The 14,779-nt window shown below is 33.7% G+C and overlaps 1 protein-coding gene across 1 annotated transcript; it reads right to left on the bottom strand.

Annotated features, from left to right (window-relative positions):
- On the bottom strand, nt 1-7,493 carry LOC110996920 (odorant receptor 4-like). The gene is made up of 8 exons (XM_045632482.1): nt 7,424-7,493; nt 4,230-4,415; nt 3,423-3,600; nt 2,852-2,948; nt 2,216-2,320; nt 1,315-1,403; nt 480-550; nt 1-80 (listed from the first exon to the last, which is right to left on the bottom strand). Exons 1-8 carry the CDS (start codon nt 7,491-7,493, stop codon nt 25-27), a joined length of 852 nt encoding a protein of 283 aa, XP_045488438.1. The 3' UTR covers nt 1-24.
- Between the last annotated feature and the right edge of the window lie 7,286 nt (nt 7,494-14,779).

Here is a 14,779-nt window from a genome sequence, read left to right as displayed (position 1 = left end):
TTCTTATTTAATAACTTTATTGAATCAATCTTCAGTAAAAACAGTTCTTATTAAAGAAAAATAGGACCACGTTGTACTCACTACCTGAAAATACAAAATTAAATATTGCTTTGATGGCACAAATATAAGAGAATTTCCTCCAGCTTCGATTTTGTTTCCTTAAAAGTAGAACTTCTTGGATTCAAGTGCTCAGGCGCTAGTGAAAGGTTTAAGCTGGCGCCTGGTAGATAGTACCGGTGGCCCCAGAGCAGGTGTTTTCCTGGCTCAACGAATAAGTATCGCAATGCAGCGAGATAATGCTGCCAGCAATTAAGGTACAATGCCACAGAGACCAAACTTTAATTTTTTTTCTTTTTATTTTAAGTTCGTTTAATTTTCTTTTCAATATTTTTTTTTATTACTTTGTTATGAAAATTGTAAATACAAATTATACGTATATTGCTACATACTACATTTAGAACTCTAAAGAATCTTAATACTAACCCTCGAAAATGTGTTAAGTGTTATCGGGGCATATCCCATCGATGTTAAACAACAAGGTTCTTGAGCCCTGTAAAATATTGAAAATCACTTCCATTTGTCCTTGTCACACACAGTCCTCCTTCTTATCGTGCCGTCTCTTTTCGAGTATCACAGCTTCTTTGGATTCTGAACAATGACTTGGTGCTCGACCGATCCATTGCTAAAGATTAACTAAGACGTGCATCTGTGCCCATGTCCTGCCCTAACTGTAACTTTGTCTTGAAATAATGACACACAAATTACAGTGTTTCAATTTTCATTTGACAGCGCCTCCAGAAGAAAAAAATCTTCCGGAAAAAGGTATGCAGTAAATACTATATCAAAACTACACATATGTGGAAAACACGTAGAGATAACTTAATTTAATTGTTTACCTAACTATCAACAAATCAAAAGCCATGTATTTCCTGCTACGTCGTCGAAATTGTTCGAAAAAGCTGGTGTGTGTACATTCCATCAAGGTTTCCTATTTTAGATTTGTGAAAGGTCTCGCTTTTGTTTAGCTTGTTATAGCAGCATTTGGCTCTTTATAGATATCAGAATAATACAATTACCGCAAAGTTAATGTGCGACTATAGTGCGATTTGATTTAATTGTAATATATACTTAAAATATGAGTCGCCTAATTAGACTCGGCCAATACGATTGTAATGGCAAGATCATTATTTTTTTTATAAAACAGTTGACAAACGGGCAGGAGGCTCACCTGATGTTAATTTTTAAACAATGGATATAGACTACGAAAGCGTCATAAAAACGGTTCCACACAAAGAAAATTCTACTTATTAGTACCTTGTAATAACGAAACGTATAATCCTTTTATAGCTTTCGCTGCCTTGGTACCATTTGTTGTCATATGCCGCTTCGGCAATACCAACGCACTGGAAGAACAAATTTAGCACTAACTAATATTACTAGAAAAATACTACGCAATTAACAATGCGTTTTCTTTATCTAGATCAGTGTTTTCAAACACATTTTGTGCCATCTTAGCCTTTCTAAAGTTCTAAATGTTGTAAAAGTAACTTAAATATTAGTTTTAGGAAGAAATTAAGTAGATATTCAAAACCTATAATGAGAAACTGAAATTCAAATAATTTTAATAAAATATTCGAATAGGCTAAAAAATATTCAATTGCCGAAGTGGGCCATTAGAAAACACTGATCTAGACAGTTCTTAATTGCAATTGAGTCATGTTTTTCAGTCTGCTGTCTTTGTTAGTTACGGCAGAACAGTCGGGGTTATTTTATATATTTAATGTAAAGAATCGACCAAAACAAAATGATAGTAGTTCTAATTGTAGTAAAATGTCAATATAGATAAATGACTTATCACTTTTGGAAATTTTTTACTCGGCCCAGTTACTCTAATGTGACTGGGGAATCGTTCGTAATGTCAAGGCCGTCATGTCATCTCGTATTGGAGATGCTGTTGATCAATCGGTATCAAATAATATAACCGTGAGGTGAACCTCACATCAACCAGAGGCAATTCTCGTTGATGTTCACTTTAAACACATTTGTAAAAACTATAAAAATAAATTAGATTTTTTGAGCGAACCATTTTGCGCTGAAAATACCCATTGTATATTTCTCTCGTTTTATATTTGTAATGAAAATCGTATCGTATAATCAATGAAACGGGTTATCACCCGAGGCCCATTGGGTAGTTAGCATTGTGTGTCAATATTACCTCTTCTTTTACTTGTTCACTGTAGTAGCAAAAGATGAATACGGGGAGTAATAAAGCAATGACGGAGAAGAAATCGTTTACAAGCTCCACAACACCTCCCGCCACCTACAAAGCATTTATAAAGTTTATTTTCCTTACAGAATGCTGATAGAGGATCTTTGACAAACTGAGACAAATCTCGGTTATTCATTTATATTATTATTATTTAAGTTTCCTTAATATGTTATGTGGAACATGGTGTAATGGTTGCAGCTACTTAAAAACGTTGCGTAACACAAAAAACAGCAATTAAAAATAGGCGCGGAGAGTTAATTGTCAATTCTTATAATCCGTTCTACGCCCTTGATTTGAAAACTGGCATGTAAAATTATAAGCATTTCATATATATTTTTTGATTTTTGAATTGCGGTACGACCTCTTTAGGTCTTAACCTCAGGTTTCTGAATCTGTTTCATGATCATTTTTTAAATGTAATAGGCAAGTAGATGATCAGCATTCACTGCCTGACACACGTCGTCGACTTTTTGGGTCTAAGACATGTCGGTTTCCTCACGATATTTTCTTCGCTGTTCGAGCAAATGTTAAATGCGCACATAGAAAGAAATGTTTAATAATCTTTAACTAATAATTACTTACGGTAGCACCAAATCCGAAGAGACACATTATGCCAGTTACAAATAGTAAATCGAAAAATAAAATTTTATTGAAAATTGCATCAAGCAATTTCGTGTACCTGTAAATTATTATCTTATTATCTTACCTATAAACACCGTTTAACTTCAAATTATTGTTTTAATTATATATGACAGATTATTTGCAACAGATGTTTTAGTTAAATAATTCAAAAATATGTATGAATGTATATTATTACTTTCAATTTTAAAAAAAATGGGTGCCGAATACTCGGATCCGAGTGCAATGGTTTAAACAAATAAACGGGACGCTCGCACGAATCCGAATGGTTCACGCTCCACTCGGATCAGAGAGAAGATCAGTTAATATGTTACCCTTTTGTGTCTTTTTAGGCAGGAGGCTCACCTGATTTTAAATGATAAGTTACTGCTTTTTATTGCCGACCTATTAAGAATTGTCAGACTTCTTTTTGACGGAAATACTTCAGAGGGCTGGTTTCAAATAGTGATGTGAGATGTTTTCACCAAAGTATTTGGTACTAGTCTTGTGACTAGTTTGGAGTATAAATACTTACATCAAGAGCTGTTGATGTTTCCGACCAAGATTTTTTAGTGCAGAATTATCTGTTTCTTCTGATTCGGGCTCAATGTGTCTAAAATCATCTCTGAGTATTGAAAATTCAGCACTAAGGAGTGCACATAGAGTGACCATCAGAATTTCAATGCCTATATAGACATATGTAAAGCGAAAAGCTAAAACATATATAAAATACATCACATATTTGAACTTTCAATTTTTATATCATAAACACATCTTAGCAAAAAATCAAAAAACTTCTTAACTGGTGCCCAAGGTACAAACGGAAAAGAGGGAGACCACTTATAAGGTGGATAGACCAAATGAAAGAAACCTTTTTTGCTTCCGTTCCATAATCGCTACGATACTGAGATAACTAAATTAAGACATACAAAGCTTCGCGATCGGTATTGCTGTTGAAAGTATATAAAATTCGTTTGACTATATATGGTAACTTCTCAAATGGATACTGTGCGTAAATTTAGGATGGTAAAACAAAAGACGAGAGCGCAATCATTTGATTATAATTGCTCACAATTATCTCTTGTACTGTAGAGACATACTTTTTTTATATAGAACAGGGGGCTCACCTGATGTTAAGTGATACCGCCGCCCATGGACACTCTCGATGCTAGAGGGCTCGCGAGTGCGCTGCCGGCCTTTTAAGAATTTGTGCGCTCTTTTCTTGACGGACCCTAAGTCGAATTGGTTCGGAAATACTTCAGTGGGCAGCTTACGCACTGAAGTATTTCCAATTATATATATACGCTTCATGATTAATCTTTACAATTGATTGTATATTTACCTGAGTACATCTCATAAACATAAACCAATATATACGTTATCCAATCCTTTCGTGGGTCAAAAGGAAAAGCCACTCCAAACGGTAACAAAGGGTTTGTGTCCTGCCCCATGGCAAGTTTGACTATCGTCACCAAGCCCGGTGCAAGCTCAATATTCCAGCACGCCAGCATACTACCCCAATAATATACTGGAAAACAAATATGCTTTTGATTTAATAGACTAGATTCTTGGGCTCACGGGTGAAATCAAAGGATTATAAAGTTAACCATAGAATCAACAGGACTCTGTCACTTCATATCGATAGTGATTTGTTTTTGTATGCCATTTCGATAGAGTTCTTTCAAAACCCGTAGGGCTGATGACGAGGCCTTAGAATTTTAAACGAGACGAGCCTTCTGGCATTGTAAGTGTTTACCAGAGAGTGGCGGTATCACTTAACATGAGGTCCCTGCTTGTTTACCTCCAATTACTTAGTTTAAGAAAAATCTATAATAAGTATCGCTATAGAACACACTCTCTATATTCACTCACTCACTCATTCACTCACTCACACATTTACACCCACACACTTACACATGCACTCAGGTGTGATGATGACGGTTCAAAAAATAAAAAGGAAACGGTTAAAAAAAATATGTTAAATAATGTCATTATTTTAAGTAATTAAATTAGTTTATGGAAGAGCTCGGAACCCTAACACAGGTATTTTTTATTTAAAAGGGTTTCCAAATCTTACACTTTGAAAAGAAAATGTACTTAAAATGAGTAAAGACTTTTTATTATTTTATTATTATTATTTATTAATATGACAAAGTAAGTGCCCAGTCGACATACGAAGTAATAGATAATAATAGAAGAAAGCAAATTATCAGAGAGACGGAAGTTGTTAGCGCCAAAATAAGATTAAAATTGTTACCCACTTTTAAGACAAAGATCCATTCGTTTGAATATAAATTTCTTACTGCGGATTTGTCGTTCGTTTAAATTGCCTTTTGTCCAAGTTGCACCCAGTTTCTCAATAAGTTCAGCAATATTCTTTTTTTTCGGCATGAGTAGTATTCCTTTGATTGTAGCTACAAAATAATAATATTTTATTATTTATTTTTTCATATAAATGAATAGAAATCGTAAGGGCTAAAGGCTTTATGCTTATTGTAAATTGTAAGTAAAGTATAGCCGTTATACTTTGTAGGACTTTAGTAAAAACCTCCAGTGATGCAACAACCTTTTTAGGTTTAGGCCGCGTCACATTTATGTAACTGTTTCATGATTTTTAATCAAATCAAATCAAAAATCATGTATTCATGTATTCATGTTGGTAACATAATGTACACTTATGAACGTCAAAATAAAGAAATTTAATGTATTTATATGCTTCTAATTTTACATTTACCGCCAGTTCACAAATCAATGGCTTAGAACGGAAGAGAAGAAGTGGCAATAAACTCTCCGCCACTCTTTTTAATCGCCAAGTTTTTTTTACACAACGTTTGTAAGGAGCTGCAACCATTACATCAAGTTCCATATGACATCTTGCGTAAAAACTAATAAAAGTAGTTGATCCTGTGCCTGACACACGTCGATATTTAAGGCAAGCCGGTTTCCGCACGTTATTTTCCTTTAACCTTGAAGCGAATGTTAAATGCGCACATAGAAAGTTCATTATTGTATTGTAGCTGGGGATCGAACCTACGAACTTAGGGATCAGAGACGCACGCTGAAGATACTATCGAGTGATTTTAGTATACAGATGTAAAAGAAAAAAAAATCAGTGGCGCTAAAACCTCTGTAGGTCTTGGCCTCAGATTTCTTAATCTGTTTCATGATCATTTTTAAATCTAATAGGCAAGTAAGGTGATCAGCCTCCAGTGCCTGACACACGTCGTCGACTTTTTGGGTCTAAGACATGTCGGTTTCCTCACGATGGTGAGGTACGTTCCGTAACGGTTTTCACCGTTCGAGCAAATGTTAAATGCACACATAGGAAGGAAATCTATTGTTGCACAGCCGGGGATCGAACCTACGACCTCAGGTATAAGAGTCGCACGCTAAAGCCACTAGGCCAACACTGCTCAGACACAGATGTAAAAGCCAAAAGCCAAAACGACGTGAAATTCCGGTCGTCACATAATCGTTAACAAAGATATAGATGAAATGGACTGAGTAAAAAGTTTGGCTTCGTGCCTAAAGGGCCTCGCTGAAAAAGTTTTCAAAACATATTTTACCTACTCGTGTTCCTTTTTCAAGAAACTTCATACACCGGGGTATGAAGTATTCTTAGTATGAGTTTTATGTACTTTGAAAAAGCCAATTAAGAGCTATTTAAACAGACTTCGAAAACCCTGAAGCTTCTGAAGTGCTCAAGTATACCACTCAAAGGGAGTGAGGTCTGAGGCCTGAGGTCGTTGGTTCGAATCCCAGATGTGCAGCAATTAATTTTATATATGCGAATTAGACCTTTGATCTTAGACCAAAAAACTCGACGGCAGGTTTAGGTACAGAAGAATGACTGACTGACCTACTTGCCTACAGAAAGCCCAGACTTTATCAAGGCAAAGGTAGCCCCATGTTTTTTTTTAAACCGGAACAATTTTCAAACAATAGTCTAATAAGGGATACACGGAATTTAAAAACTAATGAACGTATGTTTAATGTCATTACTAATATAGGAAAACCAATTAATGTTATATGCTATAGTGGATGTTGGAGTAGGCTGCATCAAATCAAAATTACAGGAAGTAGTTTAATTAAGAAATGTGTCGGTAGTAGATAGCTAAATTTGTGGATGAAAATTAAAAACGAATAGAAACGGCGGGTAATGTTTAATATTCAGAATTGTTTAATCATCGCTTTTGTGGTTCACTGGTATAGCCTTGATGTATAACATGAGATTTTCTGTTCTTATCATTGGATTACAGTAATTTCCGTTATAATACTACATTTTTGGTTTAAAGATGTTTTTCAATACTGTTTTTGTTAATTAAGTTTAATATTTGTATATTGTATACCTACTGTATGTAATGGTTAATATTTAGTAAACCAGCAAGAAGATGCCACTAAAATGCTGTGTACAGATGTAACTGGACTTCAGTTTTTGCAATGTTGTTATGTTAATAATTGTATGTATTTAAACAATCTGTCTGTTTATGTAAAAAAAATATGACTTATATATTCTATATTGCATTTCATACTTACCTTGTATCATAATCAAGAAAATCGAAATCTGGTATGCAACCTCCGACAGTGAAACATCCCTCGAAAACATGTTGATTGTATAAAGAGCGTTGCCTATAAAGAAAGCTATAATACATGGTATCATGTATAAAATATGTATTTTTTTCCAAATGGAATAATCATTCCATATTTGAATATTGGACCGGCTTAAGACATCAATACTTAGAAAGAGTGGTTTTGACACTTCCGCCGGAAGTCGTTCCATAATGGTGGCTAATGAGCAAATTATCAATGTTTTCTTTTATACTAAAGAGTATGAATTATAAATTTTGTTGGTGCAAACTATATAATAACGATTTATTTGGGGTTCCGTAACACATGCAATGATATCGATAATGAATTGTGTTTACCACTAATTTTATGTTTTCTGTTTTATTAAATAAAAAATATTTTTTTTTATTCTTTATTTTACAAAATAATATAATATGTCACAGTATGTTAGATTAGAAAACCGCTGTGGTTTGTATTAATGTAACCATAGCAATTTTGTTTAGGAGCGCGACAAATGCATATAAAAGTAGTTACTATATTAACAACTCTCTCTCTCTCATTCATCGGCAGCGTAGCTGAGCGTCGTAGTCAGAAACGAAGTATCTGCAGCGGACTATCTGTTTCCACCGGTTTTTGTCCAGTGTCTCTCTTATGACCAAAGGCTTAGACCACAGTGCCTAGAACTGGTACTTACCTCGCTCAACGAATAAGTATCGCAATACAGCAATAAAATGCTGCTTAATCATCTTTTTATTATTATTATTATTATGTATAGACATAGTACATTTTATACGGAACATGTTCATGCAAATTAGCGAGTGAAATCACACCTGTGTGGTTTAAAATTTTATATGCGTTAGATTTTGTTGCATTTTGTTTCGCGTTAAATTACAAGCCGATAACAATTTTCAGATTACAGAGCTAGACCAATTTATATGCAAACGTTATTGTATATTTTATACAACGTGTTATTACTAAGGCAGTGTGTACATTGTGAGGAGTGTTAGAATAATGATGTGGTCGAACCCTGGTTGTGAACTAATGAATTATTCTTTCTATGTGCGCAAATTAAAACTCAAACCCCAATGGGGAGTTTCTGTGTTTCATTAATACATATTTTTCTTTAGAAAGAAAGTAGGTTCTGTGAGACAGTTTGACAGACCCGGCCAATTTTCTTTCGCCGAAAGCGGCGAAGTTTTTCTGCACAGTATGAGTGACAGAAGTCCATACCTGCAGTCTTTCGAACAGAATGGCAAGACCCCATATGTTGATAGTAGCTCAAAACACACACACACAAAATAACAATAATCAAGGAAAAAGAAAAATAAAAAAAATTGTTCTCGAGAGATAATTTAGATTTTAAAGCACAAGGTCCGTTTTAAATAAGTTTAATAATCGATCAATCCACCTAAATGCAACACTGATGTGAGATAGCAGCTTCAATAAACCTCAATCATAAATAATCAGTGGGATCAGACAAGAAACTGATTTGCACAAATTGACAGATCCATCAGGTGTATGTCCGAAGCAGGTAGGCCTGAGAAATGCCAGCGGCGCCTTGACATGGGTCTATCGGGTAACCCGACTATTACATCCCATTAATACATTCCGATATCGTTCCGGAATCTTTCCTGACCAAATTGACCTTTTGTACTCATCGCGGCTCAGTTTGTTACATCTTCCTCTTTAATATCTAATCGATAAAAAGATTTACTACGTTTATACTAGTGGATTGATTCAATAGTGCGCACGGCAATTATTATATCCTCCTATCCATTGTATGGAGACACATGTCAAAGAATCTAAATTTAATTCACTTTTTCATTTATATAATTAAACAAAAAACAATAATAGGCCTTAAAATATAATATTTAAATATATTATTAGAAGGAGTCCCTTTAGGAGAGTGGTGAGTGTTAGGAAGGAACATGGAGGACAATGAATTATACAAAACCACGGCAGCACAAATACATATGATTTATTAACACAGGAAAACCGGTGACTATATCGATAGGTACAAAGGTAGATGACAATCTGAAGCATGAACATTATGGCTGATATCCCGTTCTTGCCAACGACTTCCCTTATCTGCGATAGGCTTTCTCACAGTAAAGGAAAAATGGCAACGTTCCAAATATTATTGGGACGCCGATAAATGTGAATTGGTACTTTCATTTTTCTCTTGGAATAACGGATTTTATTTCTACAAATTGATTATACAACTGCACGTTTCTACTTTTCTATGTTTGAAGAGTATTACAGATTACTGCTATCTGATTGATGTGATTTTTATTTATGACTGCTTTGCAATTAGTCGGATATAAAGCTCGGAATGAAATCTATTTTGCAGTTTACAAATAATACCTACATACATTGGTCTGAGTGAAACTAATTAAGCTTAGTAATACATATTATATACATTTATTTGTTTAGTACATTAGACTTATTATGTATTCATTAGTTTTGAACAAATACCTCTTAAAAGGTAAGGTAAGGTTTTTGTTATATTATATAGTAGTAAACTATTCAAGGAGGAGAATTTACGCTTCAGGAGAATTTTGTGAAAGGTAGATAGCCTGTGTGAAACGTTGGTAATTAACACAGCGCCATCTGTTAGAATTAGTCTGTTAGATCAATCTGCACACAGTGTCAAAAATTTATTTATATCGGTTCGGTAGTTTAGGAATCGATCGCGGACAAATATCGTGACACGTGATTTATATATATTAAGATAAGATTATATATACAATCTGGGGAAGACAACTGGCAGTAAATAAAAGCAAAAATAAGTTTCATGAATATTATGCCTTTAACTATACTCTCAATTTTATGTTTAAAATACGTTTTCTTACTAAGTTTTTTTCATTACAAACAGTCAATAACATTTTCTCAAAAATCTGTTTTAAATTCATGTACCACTAATTGCCGTCTTGTAATCCACAGGACTAAGGCTGCCTAGAGTAGCTACTAGCGGTGTATGAATTTTATACAATATTAATATATTATATTATTAGTCATGAATAAAGTTTTAATTATGATTTAGTTAAAACCTTACTAAAAATGACTTGTTCATGGATTATTTCTGTGTATGAATAAGCAAATCGTCTTGCAATGCTTATACAACTGTTAAGTCTAACTTAACATCGCTCGTATGAGATGGCTAAACACATTTAGCACGCTGTGTTGAACTGATCATAGAGTAGCATTCAACAGAGCTACTTATTTCATAGGGTCTCATGAAGTTCTTATTAATTACTTATCATAGGTGAATTTTGTATTTATAAGTTTAGGTTACGTTTGAACCACACTCCCCAATATTCTATTCTTATTAGTACGTAACTCTAAGGGCCTGTTTCACAATGTATGGATAAAGTGCCAAATAGCTATGCAACACATAAATTATTCGAAAGATAAAAGTTCCAAATAAGATACTTCGAATTTCATGACGTATAGCGCTATCTGACAGTCGTGAAACGCAAAAATACTTTTTATCCTACCAATAAGTAACAAATAGCTTATTTGGAACTTATCCGGACATTGTGAAACAGGCCCTAATTACGCCACATAACACCAAACGTGCACACGGAAATCTGACTCTAAGACAGTGGTTAGGTTCAGGTCCACAACCACTTTTAACAACTAAACGACCTATATAAAAGATATAACAAAATTTAACAAAGGAATTATTCTATTTATGAAATCATTTTAAGCCTGATGCCATAAAATCGAATGAACATTCAGATTTTTATATCTATATCAAATTATTTTACATTTGCAGTTTGCAAAGCTTTCCCAATTGTGCAGATTTAACAAGCCATTGTTGGTTCGACTGATTTTTCAGATTTGTAACCCAAATCGATTGTACTTGTATCTATAAATATATTGTTGAATATGAAAGCAATACTTGATTCATTCATAGCAAATAAAAGGCGCATTTTTAATTAGTTCAAACATTTTTAATGAACGGAAAACTTGCCAGCTTCAATTACATTTGTAGTTCAGAAATAAAATAGTTTTGAATAAAATCTAGGACATTTATAACATCAATGGGAATAACTTGTTTACTTGTTTCAATTGAAAGATTCTCTATTTAAATTATAATAAAAAATAATCCTATCAACGTAAATATTCCTAATATTTACGTTGATAGGATTATTTTTAAATCTATTTTTTTTTATTGAAAAAAATAGCAGAAATGGACTATAATTAATGACTATGAAAATTTAAAAACTACAGTAAAGTCTACTTTCGTAAATAGTTGACGGGCGGTGCAGAGTTTGGAATGACAATAGTTTTTGTCCGCTTTGGTGGAAGCACATGTATTAAAATCATCGTTACCAGTGTAGGCATAAGGCCTTTGTGTCACACCTACTCTATACACCTCAAGCTGTACAAGATTGATTTGTAAAGCGTGTGCAAACCAGTCAGGTGGAATTCAAAATCATATTGTCACGTGTCCCTTATTTGATTGTATAAAGCAATTCTGAGACGAATCTTAAGCGAAATTGAAATTGTCAAACAGCAATAGCTGAAAACGGCGTCTATTATTGTTCTAAGATATTTTGTTCAAAATGCTGCAATATTGAATCTTCTTAGAAGTCAGTCATATTGCCTTTTAAGTGTAAGGGTTTCCTAGCTTTCAACTGAGTAGTAAAGGTAAAAACGTACAGTATTTAAATGGAAATGGGCAGGTCTAGAGCGCGGTAGAAAAGATGAACATCTTCATGGAACTAACAACAGACATCACTGCAGACCGAAGAGCTGGCAGCTACCTCGGACAAAGAATTAGTCTGGCTATTCAAAGGGGAAACGCTGCCAGTATCTTCGGAACCTTGCCTAAAGGGATTTCTTTTAATAATATATTTTAGTTTAATAACTAATGTAATCATTTTAAGGTTAGTTTTTATATTAGAATTATCTACAATTAAGTATATTTGTCTTATTGTAAAGGTATTTTGAATGATTTAAATTACATTAATCACCAAAGGGATCGATAAAGATGAACACTAGAAAAAATTAAATGGACTGGACCTACTGGAAAGAGATAGGGCGACAAAAGAAAAGATGGACAGATGACCTTATAGAACTAGCGGGGAAAAACTGGATGAATGTTGCGAAAGACAAAGAGAAATGGAAAACATGGAGGAGGCTTTTATCCCAAAAAGGGACCATGAGAAAACTAGACCAATAAAAATAAAAAAAAAATGCTTAAAACTTAATACTAACTTAACTAATACTAATATTACGGATTGTAAACTAACCAGTCGCTGTATGGATTATAAAAGCATTTTTTAAAGAAAACACTTTTTTACCGGATTGAAGCTATGTATTATTGTAAAATTATTTAAATTTATCCGACATTTCGCGTGCTTTACGACGTGCGTGGTCACGGTGACTGAAGTAGGTGTTGAATGTCAAAAAGCTTTTTTTCTTAACCGACAAAGTAATATAATTATAATTTAAAGTTGATAAATAGAAAATTAAACAACATAAAAAGGTTGATCCCTGTGGCAGTATACCTTTGACGCTGGCAGCATTTTCCCGCTGTATTGCGATACTTATTCGTTGAGCCAGGAAAACGCTACTATCTAACATTTATATACTATTTAGTTTGTTTTATACATTAAAATTACGAAAAAATAATTAGTTACAAATATGGTTTTAGGAAAATTGTTAGCTTTAAACAGTAATTAAAATAGTGCCTTTATATGCCTCCTTTCATCCCCAATCTAAAGAATTTCCTTTATTCATGTAGATTAATTTACCATAAATATAAGTGACAAATCAGGACAGGCGATGCGAGTTTAAAATTTTCATGACTCATTTCAGTTACCCAGAAAACCATAAATCTCATTACAAAACTTTACAGCCCTATTCGCTGCCAATTCGAATAAATTAACATATTCATCCAGGAGAAAATATAACATTAATAATTGTTAAGTAGTCTAACAAAAATCGTACGATCGTACTACGTTTAACCTTTTTTAAAACGCAACAAATGTAAAACTTTCACTTCAACTATAGTTACTAACATACAAATATACAGTATTGTATGATGCCAACTTAATTAATTAACCGCCTGTGCACTTGAACCCACCACCTAAGAGTCTCTATGTTATACTCGTAATTATATACTAATTTATCATACAGTTTTGTAAATATATTGTAAATACTAGCGGATCCGACAGACGTTGTCCTGTCTACACGTCTTTAATTTTAAAATTTCAATCTTTAATAAGCCATTTTGATGAAAATTATTATTCAAATGTTATGACAATATCTAACGATCCAGCACATGGTCACACACGATATAACACAATGATAACAAAACTTTTTTTAAATTTCGGGACAGACTAAAATTAAAATTCGAATATTATTTAAAATTTGACACTGCGATGGTAGCGCCGTCTGTCGGATCCAATGTAAAACATTCCAAAATCAACAACAACTAATAAATTGAAAATTAATTAAAAAAACATTGTCCAGCGGACAAAATTGTGAATCTAAACCATTCCCAGATCCCCTTGAACACACACAAAAAATTTCGTCTAAATCGATCCAGTCGTTTAGGAGGAGTTCAGTCACATACACACGCACACAAGAAATATATATATTAAGATAATAATAGAAAAAAAATCTCATTTTTATTAATTTTCACTCCACTGTAATATACATTACAGATGTAATTCATCTGCATATCTGTAAATCAGTGACGGCTAGTAAGTGGTTACATTCTTCATCATCATGGTTACGTTACATTTAAGGTGCGGTCGTCGCACCACACTATGTGGAATCAACTGCCTAATCATTTCCAAATCAAGTGGATTCATAGTAATTCATAAAAACAGAAATAAAATATATAGAAAAAAAATATTTTCAATGTACACTTTAAATTATTTCAACTGTCTTGAATCACATGCTTGCGATAGTGAGTGATAAAAAACGTTTAGAAGTAAAAAAAATACTATAAGTGTTGCATTTCTTTAGAATTCCTATTTTATATATAGAAAAATAATCATGACAAAGGTTTGGTCAGTCTTTTGTAGCCGAAGTTTAATTTTTCAGTGCCGTACGTCTGCAGGAAGCTGTAATGAGTAGATGCAAAGAGAAGAAAGTGCACACAATGCCGTCAGACACTGATGAATACGTCGCAAAGCTCGACACTCACTGACTTTATAAAACTACTAGTGGATTTTGTATCGAGAATTTTATATCATTCTACGCATGGGCGGAACGTGAATTTGTGGGCCGATCGTAAACAAGCGTCGGGGATTTGCCCGTTCCGTTCGATAGACGCGCATCGCACCTAAGTTGATTGATCTTAGG

The sequence above is a fragment of the Pieris rapae genome, chromosome 19 (assembly GCF_905147795.1).
Source record: "Pieris rapae chromosome 19, ilPieRapa1.1, whole genome shotgun sequence".
NCBI lineage: Eukaryota > Metazoa > Arthropoda > Insecta > Lepidoptera > Pieridae > Pieris > Pieris rapae.
The sequence above is the reverse complement of the archived record's forward strand: the minus strand, read 5'-3'. Positions and strand labels throughout refer to the sequence as shown.

Excerpts from the sequence above, each read along its gene's own strand:
- LOC110996920 (XM_045632482.1), bottom strand. The coding sequence starts at position 7,493 with ATGTTTTCGAGGGATGTTTCACTGTCGGAGGTTGCATACCAGATTTCG. Across the intron at positions 551-1,314 it reads ATACGTTTCGTTATTACAAG|GGCTCAAGAACCTTGTTGTT; the intron begins GTACTAATAAGT and ends AATATTTTACAG. Across the intron at positions 81-479 it reads TAACACATTTTCGAGGGTTA|TGAGTACAACGTGGTCCTAT; the intron begins GTATTAAGATTC and ends ATTTTCAGGTAG.